The sequence below is a fragment of the Mustela erminea genome, chromosome 3, assembly GCF_009829155.1.
Source record: "Mustela erminea isolate mMusErm1 chromosome 3, mMusErm1.Pri, whole genome shotgun sequence".
Lineage (NCBI taxonomy): Eukaryota > Metazoa > Chordata > Mammalia > Carnivora > Mustelidae > Mustela > Mustela erminea.
Window position 1 is genome coordinate 88,593,541 of NC_045616.1, and position 13,174 is coordinate 88,606,714.

General features: G+C 38.1%; 1 protein-coding gene across 2 annotated transcripts in view; it reads right to left on the reverse strand.

The window, feature by feature from the left end:
• Positions 1-13,174, reverse strand: part of KDM3B (lysine demethylase 3B) — a 70,334-nt gene that overhangs the window by 38,744 nt on the left and 18,416 nt on the right. For both annotated transcript variants that reach the window (XM_032336583.1, XM_032336582.1), the window contains exons 3-7: positions 10,306-10,419; positions 8,958-9,063; positions 7,123-7,247; positions 5,291-5,365; positions 2,341-2,940 (exon numbers count right to left, since the gene is read on the reverse strand). In XM_032336583.1, the coding sequence (XP_032192474.1) occupies positions 2,341-2,940; positions 5,291-5,365; positions 7,123-7,247; positions 8,958-9,063; positions 10,306-10,419 (1,020 nt within the window). The remainder of the gene's footprint in view (positions 1-2,340; positions 2,941-5,290; positions 5,366-7,122; positions 7,248-8,957; positions 9,064-10,305; positions 10,420-13,174) is intronic.

The window sequence follows — 13,174 nt, forward strand, 5'->3', positions numbered from 1 at the left end:
TAAAAATTAAAAAGAAGTGCTGCATGACATTTTTTTAAAATTTTTTATAAACATATAATTCTATCCCCAGGGGTGCAGGTCTGTGAATCGCCAGGTTTACATGCATGACATATTTTTAAAAAAACTTTTAAAAGCACTAAAGTGTTGGGGCACCTGGGTGGCTCAGTCGGTTAGGCATCTGCCTTTGGCTCAGGTCATGATTCCAGGGTCCTGGGATTGAGTCCTGCTTCAGCCTCCCTACTTAGTGGGGAGACCCTGCTTCTCTCTCTCCCTTTGCTAATCCCCCTACTTGTGCTCTCTTGCTCACTCGTCCTCTCTCAAATAAATAAAATCTTTTTTTTTTTTTTTAAAGATTTTATTTATTTATTTTACAGAGAGAAATCACAAGTAGATGGAGAGGCAGGCAGAGAGAGAGAGAGAGAGGGAAGCAGGCTCCCCGCTGAGCAGAGAGCCCGATGCGGGACTCGATCCCAGGACCCTGAGATCATGACCTGAGCCGAAGGCAGCGGCTTAACCCACTGAGCCACCCAGGCGCCCCTCAAATAAATAAAATCTTAAAAAAAAAAATGCGCGGGGGCAACTGGGTGGCTCAGTGGGTTAAAGCCTCTGCCTTCGGCTCAGGTCGTGATCCCAGGGTCCCTGAATGGAGACCCACATTGGGCTCTCTGCTCAGCAGGGGGCCTGCTTCCCCACTCTCTGCCTGCCTCTCTGCCTACTTGCGATCTCTGTCTGTCAAATAAATAAATAAATAAAAATATACACATGAATGAAAAATAATTTGGATGGCCTTTCACTTTCCTTTAAATGATTAAATTTTAAATCCTTTTCTTGTAAGAAAGTTATGACAAAGTGATTTCACCTTAATTTTTAGGGCAAGAAGTTTCCTGGGGACTGTGTCCCTATTTTAGATTTGACTTCACAGTGGAAATTTCCATTTCTGTACTTTTAAATCAGATCCCAGGACAATACTTAGGTCGACACATTACCAAAATCACTGGTACAGTCACAGAAACTTCTCCAACCTGTTTGGAAAATGCCCTTTGACTCTAAACTTCCTCTATTCAGCTTTGCTACCCCAAGAATAATAGCATCAGTGTGTCTCCTCCTGCAGCACATAAAATGTGGTCTACTTTGTAATCCCCCTTTACATCTACATCGCCTTTGACGTGAACTGGATTTTAATTAATTTGATGACTTACACACAGTGGAAATCCACATTAGATCCTCACCTAGTTATCTTGGGAATGCTGGTCAATAGAGGACAAACCATGAATAGTGTGAAATTTCCATTTTATAGGCCTTCTCCTCTTCTGCCTGGACCTTTCACCTCCCTCCCCATCCCTGCACACTAAGGATTCACAAACTGCATCTTTCAGGAGAGGAAGGAGTCAGGTGAAATATATATGCCATGTTTTACTGGGCACTGTTATACCTAAAATGATTCCATCTTAAGATGTGAGCTCCTTCAAACAGGGATTTCAATTCTTTGTTTATAATATACAGTACTTAGCACACAGTAGTTTCCTATACGTAATTTAAAAAACCATTTAGTATTTTGTCTTTGTATTTCATATTCCAACTTGAGGAAACAGCCAGTCTCAAAAAAAAAAAAAAAAAAAAAAAAAGACTAGCATCATGTAAGAAATGATTTTGATAGTGTTTCAAATTTGATTGGGTAGCCAACTTGATGCTAACTTGTATTTAACAGAAGTTCCATTTCAGGAAGGAACATGTATACTGGAAAAAGAACATAGTAAGTTGGATACTACTGTGATTAATTCCATCAAATTTTCCAGGTAAGGCTTAAAAAGAGTAAGTTAGAAAAAAAAAAAAGAAAAAAGAAACTTTTATGGCCATATCAAATCATGGAAAGAAAACTAGTCTCAAAGGAAAATATCACAGAAAATGATGAACTAAAAACAGGGGATGGTAATAGTCGCTTTCACATAGCCTTAATTATAGTGTTCACTGTTACCAACACTGTAATTCATTAACCTTGCCTCTCAGAGGCCTGGTAGAGGCTCAACCACTATGTGAACTAAATAGATAATTGAATTAAAAAGATTCCCCACCAGATCTATTTGAGCATCTCATTAAATTGGGTTTTATAATCAGTTTTTGATGAGTGCAATTGTTCAGGTGACTTTTAAGAGCTAATAAAGTTATTAAAATATACACATTTGCCCAACGAGCAGTAAAGGACTGTTCAGAGTACAATTTAAGCAAACCTCAGAAATGCTCCTTCCCTGTGGCATTTTAGATGCTATTTAATGTGTTAACATTAAAGTAGGGTAAGAAAATGAACCCAAATCTTACAAATCTGCCCCTGAAACAACTCACCTCTCCTGGGGCCTGTAACCGGCCGCCTTTCTGTTTGTCCGGCCCAGTCCCTGCTGCAAGGCCAGTGTCTGAGATCCTCACCGTGGTTGGGGTGGAGCTGGCGGTAGTGACCACAGCTGCTGAAGCCACAATGCCCTGGCCAACTTGTTCCAGTGTTTTTCCTGCCTCTTTGTTTTCGGCTCCACCCACCTCTGGGGCCAAAGATGTTTGACCTGTGGCTGGAGAATATGGAGTGAAAGGTACAGGTGTGTCCCCACCTACAGGCTCATCCTGTACCACCAGAGTCCTGCCGTTTTCTTTGGTGTAAGTGGCAAAGCGAATGTTGCGATTAATCTGGGGGACAAATGTAGTCGGTGGCTGCTTGGCTCTCTGATCCAGCCCTGGCTCTCCACTGGCATTCCCTCCTTTCCAGGGCCCTCGGCTCGCCTCACCTCCATCGCTCCCATTACTGTCTACTTCACCCCTGTCTCCTTTTAATTTCTTTGATGCAGGGTCACACCCAGAGTCCGAAGCACTTTTTCTCCTCCGGCCATCTTTCCCCTCTATGCTCTCTCTCTTCTTCTTTCCTTTGGAAGATTTTACTGCTTTTAACGTACCCCCCTACAAAACAAAATTCAAAAAAGATTTATTATAAGGAACCTTCCATCCTGTGAAAACCATAAACCATTAGCTCTTTCCCATCTCTAGAAGCAGACAATCAAAGCAGGCAGATTGCTCCGTTCGAACGCCAGCTCTAAGATATCCCCTCAGTCAGAAAGCTCCAATCTTCCTATGACTCAATTTACACATGTATTCAAGATAATGGTTAGGAGAGATTAACTCACTTGTTGAACTTTCCCTTAAATAAAAGTCTTCCTCAAATGGGCTTTTTTTGAGGGTTTGAAAGATTTGTGGAATTTAGTTTACAAAAGAAGACCATTAGTGCTAGGATGGGAGCTCATTTGCCCCTTGGTGTAAAAAGAAATCTGCTTTATTTTGTATTTTTATCCTTGTTTGACTGAAACTGGCATTTCAAGTACTTAGATATAAAATCTTCTCTATCCAGAAGTCACTAAAAAAACTGGTGACAACTTAAGAATAGAAAGACCAACATTTGTGTCTGTGACCAAAGGAAAAGTGTGTCCAACATAGGCAGGTCTGGATTGCTCTTGTGGACACCATAAATATCCGAACAATCTCCAGAACTTATTTCAAAGTGTTAGACAAAGGAAAGCAAAACAGGTGGCTACCATAGACCAAACAGCCAGCCAAACCCCTTAGCTCTTCCAATAATTTCAGCCTATCTTATGAAATCTAACTTGTGCCTTAATTGAGAGGCCAAGCAACCTTGAAAAATAGAAGATTAGAAGACACAATTCCTATCCCTAAATAAACTCCTCTCCTGGCAAGAACAAAAGGAAGGTGGCTTAGAACACTCCAGCAATCTTTGTGCTGCAAGAACTTTTATCTAGAACATTATGAGAACAGTATCCTACTATGAAGGAATGCTTTTTTTAAGCTTCATTCAGGTAACTTTCGGATAGTTTTACTCCAATAACATGTGTTGGAGTGGCAATAAGCTAGTGAGACACAGTTATTTAGCCATTAATGTTCACCAACTTCATTAAACTAATCTTGGTGTGCCTGAATATTTATAGCTTCTTTGTAAAAATCTGTATTTTTGTTGTAGCATTATAGCTTTGACAGCTGCAACTTCCTCAAATTTTATATTTCTTGCCAGTTCTAGTTTTTCTGTTCTTTTTTTTTCCTCTGCTGCCTTCATTTCCATCTTTTCTCCCTTAATTTTCTTCTATAGTTCTTAACCAAGCTCAAGATTTACTTCTGTTTCCCCCATACTTTTGGCAATCTACTCCTGAAAACCACAGATCTCACCTCTTATCCATCCAGCCAAGTTGCTAATCTCGGCTCACTGCAACCTCCCTGAGCACTAACTTGTATGTATATCCTACTTCCGGTGAGCTACTCACATGTGAGTAGATAGCATAAGATATGGAGCCCAGTACTCTCTAGATATATCTGACCGGTAGAACAGTGCATGGCATATAAAAGGTACTTAATGAATGAAAGAAATAAGAAAGGGAATAAAAATGGGCACAACACCCATTAAAGTAAAAGATATTTTTAGTCATGTAAACAGTCAAGAGACATATCCTAGTTGTAGCGATATAATACATAGTAAAGAGCTATTAAATTTAACCATGATTCTTCTTTTCCTAACTTGATTCTGTTTTATCAAGTCAAGAATGACCGGATAAAGATGAGAACCAGACACTTAGCAGGAGTGGCCAAGACGACAATATTACAGAACTGCTAAGAGACTACAAGGAACATGTGGCTAGATGGCTATCTTGTCAATGTCTTAATGAAAGAAATTCACATGGCATTCCTTGATTGGTTTAGGTACAGGTTTATTACGTATCTTTTTTTGGGTTATGATAATTCTGAATGAACCAAGAGTTGGTCTGAATCACAGGAGTAATCCACTGTGTGCTGAGCACTGAACTAGCTAGGCACCTGTTTGATTTATTTCTTCTTGGGATACAAAATTTCAGACTTCTTGGAGCTCACCACCGCTTAATGGAAAGAAAAAGGATGCAACTTCTCCATTTCTTATTAGGCAGGTTATAGATATTACTACTGCTTATTACAGCTTTAGCTGTCTACTGTATCTTTCAAATATACCAAATACATCTGTCCTGAACGAATAGTTAGGCTGTAGAATCCTAAAATGGTTAGGCAACACAGCCATGATTAAAAGGGTTTGCTCCAACTACACTTTTTCTTGAGACTATATTCTCTTAACCAGACAAGACTTGGAGAGAGCAAGAAATGTACAGTGGCCAGAGTGGAAGCCCAAAGCACATCCATGGGTAACACACGCACGAGGAATCTGCATAACAAGATAATGAAAGATCATGAGTCTGATCAAAGACTCAGTCGACTACTATACCTCGCTCTGAGTAGTTGAATTATCCATCAGCATCACATGGATCAGTCTGGGATCTACAGACTTGATCTCACCACTCTAAAGTAGAAGGATAGCAGAAAATATGAAAAAGGGGGGAAAAAAAGATTTAGGCATTGTCCAAAGACTTAATTATGTATTCTTCTAATCCATGTAATTATCTCTTTATTTCTACTTCCCTAATAGGATGAAAGCTCCACGAAAGCAGGGTTCTCTACTATGTCATTCACTGGCAGAATAACAACATCCAAAACAAGGTCAGGAATATTATGAGCACTCAAATATTTGTTAAATTAATGAATGAATTGAGTTCAAGGCCCAAGTGTCTCTTTCAGGGACATTAATTGCAAATTCTACATCTCTACACTCTTCCTATTCTGTACATATCAGAAAGTAAAAAATCTACAAAACCAAAAATCATTAAAAGAACCACTCTATCAATAAACACTAAAAATACTGAGAAGCAGCTGAAAGGATACCCGGTCAGATTTAATATGCATATCCTTGGATCTAGCAATTATATACCTAGAAATTTATTCCAATAAGTAATGCAAAATAGTTTATAATAATATATGTTCAAGGATATTCATCACATTATTTGTATTATTGAAAATACTGGCAATGATTTAAATGTCCATCAATTTTAGATTAAACTAGTTATAATATACACATTCAGTGGAATAGCATGCATCTATCTTAAAAGAATAAGGCAAATTTCTATGTATATTTACATAGAAAGACGTTGATAATCTATAGCTAAGTAAAAATGGTAAATTATAGAACTTTATGTATTGTATATTCTCATCTATTAATAAAGTTTGGCTCATATGCTTATCACATAAATTTGTAACATGCAAATATTACAACACACAAATGCAAGATATTTCAAAGAATATGGAATACATACCAAATTATTAATGGTAGTTACCAATGAGGGGAGTGATATTTGCCTAGAGGAAAGGGTTTTCCAATATCTACTTTATTTATATGTATTTCTGACATTTTATTGATTTCTTTATAAAATATTTTATTTATTTATTTAACAGAGAGACATAGCGAATGAGGGAACACAAGCAGGCTTCCCCCTGAGCAGGGAGCCCGATGTGGGGCTCGATCCCAGGACCCTGAGATCATGACCTGAGCGGAAGGCAGAGGCTTAACCCACTGAGCCACCCAGGCGCCCCTATTTCTCACATTTTAAAATGAAGATTAATTAGTAATATTCTTGAAAACTCAGTAAGGAATTAAGTAAAATTATTTACACTTATATTACACATGACTGCTAAGGGCAAATCTGAAACCAATTCAAAGATAGCATGAATACATTTCTGTTTGCCTCAAAACACTCATCTGTTGTTTTTCCTAGACAATTCCCCAGGTAGCTCTAGATGCTGTGCTTTATTTTTATTTACTTCATTAGAAACAATTCTTTTTTTTTTTTTTTTTACGGAAGCAAATCCTCACTGACTGAATTTTAAACTAGTAACCTTTATGGATATGATAAAATAAGGCCAATACCACTTCACATTTTTACGTTAATGTTTTACAGATTTCAAAGAACTTTCCAATATATAATCTCAGTTCCCAAAACAGTGCTGAAGTGGGGCTGGGGGAGTACCTAATTATCTCTTAATTTACAGATGAGAACAATGAGGTTAAGAAAGTTGAACAGCCTTTCTCAAGGTCACACAGTCATTAAGTGAAAGAGCCAGAGATAGAATCTGAGTCTTCTAATACAAAGTCAAATGCTCCTTTCCTCTACACCACCCTCCGTAAGGGGATTGATGAATCTTAGAGGAAATTAATCAAAACCTCACCTCTGTTACAGAGACCTCCATAAGACGGGTGATGGAGTCCTGATGGCTTACAACACCATAGAGCCAACTTTCTTCCCCCTCTGGCTGGTATACTTTGACCCTGTGACCTTGGACACTGTAGGGACCTAAAGGAGAGATCAGTCAGTACTGAGTATGTTTGGCTAAGCTATATTTCATGATTGTTTCTAAAAGCATAAGGAAAACTATATGGTGTAAATATTTCGCATTTTCAGTTCTCTCTTATGGAGATGAATAAATGAGCAATCTCAGATTTACCATACTCAGCAATTTAAAAACAAAAACACAGTTTTTCCCAGTGATCTTTGTAAATTCTGTTTTTTTGGAGATTTCTTAGCATCTCCCAGATCTGATTTCACCTTATCTCAATCTTCCCATTGTAGAAGTAATATAGGGAAGAGAAAGGAAACTTAGAAACAAAAACTAGGGTAGTAAGAAAATCTATCAGACATCTCTGATCTGATATATACATATAAAAAAATGGAAGGCCAGTAACTTGAGTATACTAGTATGTTAAGCAACCATAGGAATAGATAATCATTTACACTCTGCTGACTTTCAGTAACAGTAGGTGGAGAGTTCAATTTATGAAGTTTCCAGGCTCTGCACTAATAATAGTTGAACAAATATAGCACTTGTCTTCCTAGGAACACAGAGTTTTAAAAGCTATTACTTTATCTGCAGGTAATGTTATCCTGCAATTTCAGCTGGCCCTCTAAGAAGAATAGTTTCTCTCGAAGGACAGTTTCTCTTATCTCCATATCTCATATATTTGAGACTATCTAGCTAAATTATTACTGATTTTAAATTATTATTATCTCTCGGAACAATAATTAAGTTTCCTCAGTTTTTCTATACATACTCCCATACATCTCAACCTCTCATTCTGTCCACTCAACTTTCTTCTCTCTGCTGTCCATTTTTTCCTCACATTCTTTCTGCCTCCATATTTTTCCTTGATTATTTAACATCACTTTATCCTGATACTCTCCTTCCCCCAATAAACCAGTTTTCCTACCTTTACCCATTCAGATACAAAAGAGAATCAAAGACCCTATTTCACTGAAAATCATGATTTTCAAGAGGCTCAGAAAGAAGAGGAGTAGATGTGCAACATGAAGGAAAGGATCGTCTACTCTTTATGTGGAATCTCAGGCAAAATCTGTATCTGAACTGGAAAAAGCTAATAATTCTCTCCTTTGCATTCTTTAAAAAATAACAAGTTGTTAAGGTGATTCAGTCTGTGGACACCTTCTTTTACGAACATACCTTGCAGTCTAAGTTGTTATTTGTGTTACAGTCTTTACTCCTTGAGAACCTCATAGACAATGAGCTTAATAACAGCAAAGATTCTCTAGCTCTCGTAGTACCTTAACACTGTGTCTAGTACAAGATTTGTCCTTTTTTTCTCCCCCAAGTAGGTTCCATGCCCAGCAACGAGCCCAGTGCAGGACCTGAGCTCAAGATCAAGACCTGAGCTGAGAACAAGAGTCAGATGCTTAACCAACTGAGCAACCCAGGCATTCCCAAAGTTTATCCTTCAGAAATATTTTTAAAATGGGGGGAAAAAAACAACAGAACAAAACTCACAACAAAACTGGATATTATGTCTTAATTTAAAGAGGAAACAGTGGTCTGAGTGAGATCTTATTTTTCCAAACTGTTCTAGAAATCTAGCTAATTGGATACTCTTGACTCTCCTCACAAAAAGCAGCACAAATGTTTAGAGTTGCATGGTATCTTCCCCATTCTATCACTTTCAACACTGATCACATACCTGATTCAGGATTCAGGGACAGAAGAATACTTGTTCTTACCTCGGCTGAATATCTCTTGCAGCTTCTGGTCACTAATCAAAGCATTAACTGTATCTCTCAGTGCAGCATGCTCCAAAAGAATCTGGTTTTGGCTATCTGTTCCCATCTGGTAAAGATAAAAGAAGAAAACAACCAAATATTAAAATGAATAGCAATAGTTCCTAACCAGATTAGAAAAATCATACCCTTGAGGAGTGCTATGCCAGTGTGGCCAAAGAATGTTCTATAAAACCCTAGTCTCATGAGATGTTCTGCAAAAAATAATGAGGCTAGTATCAGTCAGGTTTAGGAAGTATGATATACTCTATCTTTCTATACACAATAGTATATTAAAGGCTCTGAGAAGGCATGGAAGAAAACTTTGTTTTGGTCAGTGTTTCTCACACATATCTGACCACAAAATATCTTATTCCATGTAAATCTTTTGGCATATTTTGGTATTTATCCAACATTTACTGAGTGCCTACTCATAGAAGTACTAGTACTGCAAGGATGAATAAAGCAAGGGTGGTGAGAGGGAGTGAGGCCTGGAGAGGGAGGAATACATATCAACAAAGAAATCATCATCAATATTTCACACAACACAGTTAAGGAAAAACTGTCCTTGGCTGCTTCAATAAGACAGCAAAACTCTTAGAAGTCTCCTAATTTTTAATCTTCAGACAGTAAATCTTACAAGTAAGAAATAAATATTAACATCCATAAATTCTGAAACTTTAACTTGGATGCTAGTTTGTTTAAACTATTAACTTACCCCTTTCTTTGTAAATAGAGATGAACTTAAGCTCTTCAATATTTAATGCTGCTTGGAATCAGCCCAAACTCCCAGCTTCTCCGCCAATGACCTAAGTATCCTTAAGTTATACCAGCAGCCACCTCTGGGAAGCCAACGTTTGAGAAGACCCTTAGAACTGTGATCTTAAGCAGTTTCAGGGTAGGGTGGGGTATGTGGGAGAGGAAACAAGCCTCGGCTAGTGAATAAACTTTCATGATAGCACAGAAACTTGGTACAGGCACGGACTCCTGGGTAGCTCAGTCGGTTAAGCATCTGCCTTCAATTCAGGTCAGGATCCCAGGGTCTTGGGATTGAGTGCCACACTGGATTCCCTGCTCAACATGGAGTCTGCTTCTCCCTCTGCCTGCAGCTCCCCCTGCCTGTGCTCTCTTTCTCTCTCCAGCAAATAAATAAATAAAGTCTTAAAAAAAAAAAAAAAAAAAAGGCACAGGGAATTATCGGGAGGAAGTACTTCTTTCAATGCTAAAACAAAAGGGGCAACATATTTATAATCAACAAAAAAACCAGCAAGGAGAAAAATAATAGTAAGACTAGAGCAACTGGTTTAAGTACCTGAAACAGATGTAATCCATTAGCATCTGACAGGAAACGAAGCTCTCGATCCAGAAGGTATTCAACTGGAACCACAGAACCCAAACCAAGTTTATCTACTAGGGGAGTGAAAGTCTGTGAAAGAGAAAGGACAAGAAATGGATTAGAGCTTGTACAAGAAAATAGACAACAATTCAGCCACGTATCTAACTTCAGAGAAAATACCCAAAATTAATATATTTCACCCCCAGTAAATACAGATAAACTAAAGCACAAGTCCTTAAAAACATTCCCAACACAGCATCTACCCCACAAATAATTAGAGGAACAAACTAGAAGCAGAAAGTCAGCTCAATACTCTTATTTACAGCTAAAAAGGGCACAAAGAATGAGAAATTCCTCAATCCCTCTAGGGATCTGACTAATCTTGTCAGGCTTCAAGAGGGCTAAATTACAGTAAATTCCCAGAATAAACACTTACACCATTATTTTCTCTAGAACTCCTGAAATCTTAGTGAGACTTGTAAAATAATCACTGGTATAAATGTTCATGGGTAAATTCATATTGCTGTTTCATAAACAGCCTTCAGAAGTCACCCAGGGGCCCTTGTCCATTTGAGCTTCTTCTAAAAGTTCAATTAGAGGGGCGCCTGGGTGGCTCAGTGGATTAAGCCGCTGCCTTCGGCTCAGGTCATGATCTCAGTGTCCTAGGATCGAGCCCCGCATCGGGCTCCTTGCTCAGTGGGGAGCCTGCTTCTCTCTCTCTCTCTCTGCCTACTTGTGATCTCTCTCTGTCAAATAAATAAAAATCTTTAAAAAAAAAAAATAAAATAAAAGTTCAATTGGAAATGGCCTTAAAAACGAAGAGACAGTACAGTAAATAATGATATGTATAATCAATACGTAAAATATATTTCTTTAGAATATTATGGACTCTGGTTAGCCATAGGAGAATTAGATTTTTCTAAAAAGTAAACATTTATGCCTTTACTTTACTAATAGGATATGAACAAATGGATACTCTCAGAATTAAACCTAACAGCACTATTTTTTTTTAAAGATTTTATTTATTCATTTGACAGAGAGAGAGAGAGATCACAAGTAGGCAGAGAGGCAGGCAGAGAGAGGGGGGGAAGCAGCCTCCCTGCTGAGTAGAGAGTCCCATGTGGGCCTCAATCCCAGGACCCTAAGATCATGACCTGAGCCGAAGTAGAGGCTTAACCCACTGACTCACCGAGGCGCCCAACAGCACTATTTTGTTAGACTTCAGAAAACAAAAACTTACTCAGGAAAAAAAAAAAAAAAAAAAAGCACAAACAACAAAAGCAAAAATAAACAAGCAAAACCGTAACAAACTAAATAACTTACACACAGAAATGACCAACAAAATGAAAAGGCAATATAAGGAATGGGAGAAATCATATATTAGGTAAAGCATTCATATCCAAAATATATAAGGAATTCATACAATTCAAAGGAAAAACATAAATAGTCTAATTTTTTAAATGGGGAAATCACCCAAAAGACATTTTTCTTAAAAAAATATACAAATGGCCAAAAGGTACATAAAAAGGGGCTGAACAGGGGCTCCTGTGAGGCTCAGTCAGTTAACTGTCTGACTCTTGATTTCCACTCAAGTCATAATCTCAGGGTCCTGACATCAAGTACTGCATTGAGCATGAAACATGCTTGAGATTCTCTCTCTCCTTCTCCCTCTGTCCACCCCCCCAACTTCCAAGAGCGCTCTCTCTTTAAAAGTGGGGAGGGGACTGCCAATCACTAATCATTAGGGAAATGCAAATAAATACCACCAGGAGACATTATTTCACACCTGTTAGAAGGGCTATCATCAAAGACAAAAAAAATAACAGGATGGCAAGGAGGTAGAGAAAAGGAAACCCTTGTGCACAATCAAGGGGAATGTAAATTGGTGCAGTCACTGTGGAAAACAGCATGGAGGATCCTCCAAAAATTAAAAACAGAACTATCGGGGCGCCTGGGTGGCTCAGTGGGTTCCGCTGCCTTCGGCTCAGGTCATGATCAGGGTCCTGGGATCGAGCCCCACATCGGGCTCTCTGCTCAGCAAGGAGCCTGCTTCCTCCTCTCTCTCTGCCTGCCTCTCTGCCTGCTTGTCATCTCTCTCTGTCAAATAAATAAATAAAATTAAAAAAAAATTTATAAAAAATTAAGAAAAAACAAAACTATCATATGATGCTGCAGTCATCATATACTTCTGGGTATATACCTGAAAAAATGAAATTTCAGAAGATTACCTGCACCCCCACATTCACTGCATCATTATTCACTACAGCCAAGGCATGGAAATGACCTAAGCATCCAGTGACAGATGAACAGATAAGGAAAATGACATGGTGAGTGCATACATAGGAGTACTATTCAGCCATAAAAAGGAGGAAAGCCCACCACTTATAACAATAGGGATGAAACTTCAGGGTATTATACTAAGTGAAATAAATCAGAATGACAAATAAGATATGATTCATTTACATGTGGAAGCCACCAAAAAAAAAAAAAAAAAAAAGGTACTCAGGGATATAGTGGAGACTGGTGATTCCCATGGGTCAGAGGAAATGTGAAATGGGTAAAGGTGGTGAAACGGTACAATCTTCAGGTATAAATTATGGGGGCCTAATGTAAGGACAGTAACTAAAGTTAACAATAATGTATACCTGAAAGTTGTTAAGAAAGTAAATCTTTAAAGTTCTGACCACACATATATCAAATATTAACTATGTGAACCAGTGGATATATTAACTGACCTTACTGTGTGGCAATCATCTCACAATATATATGTTTATATATACGTACATCAAATTATCATGTTGTTCACAAACTTGTATAATGTTGTATGACAATTTTATCTAGCTGG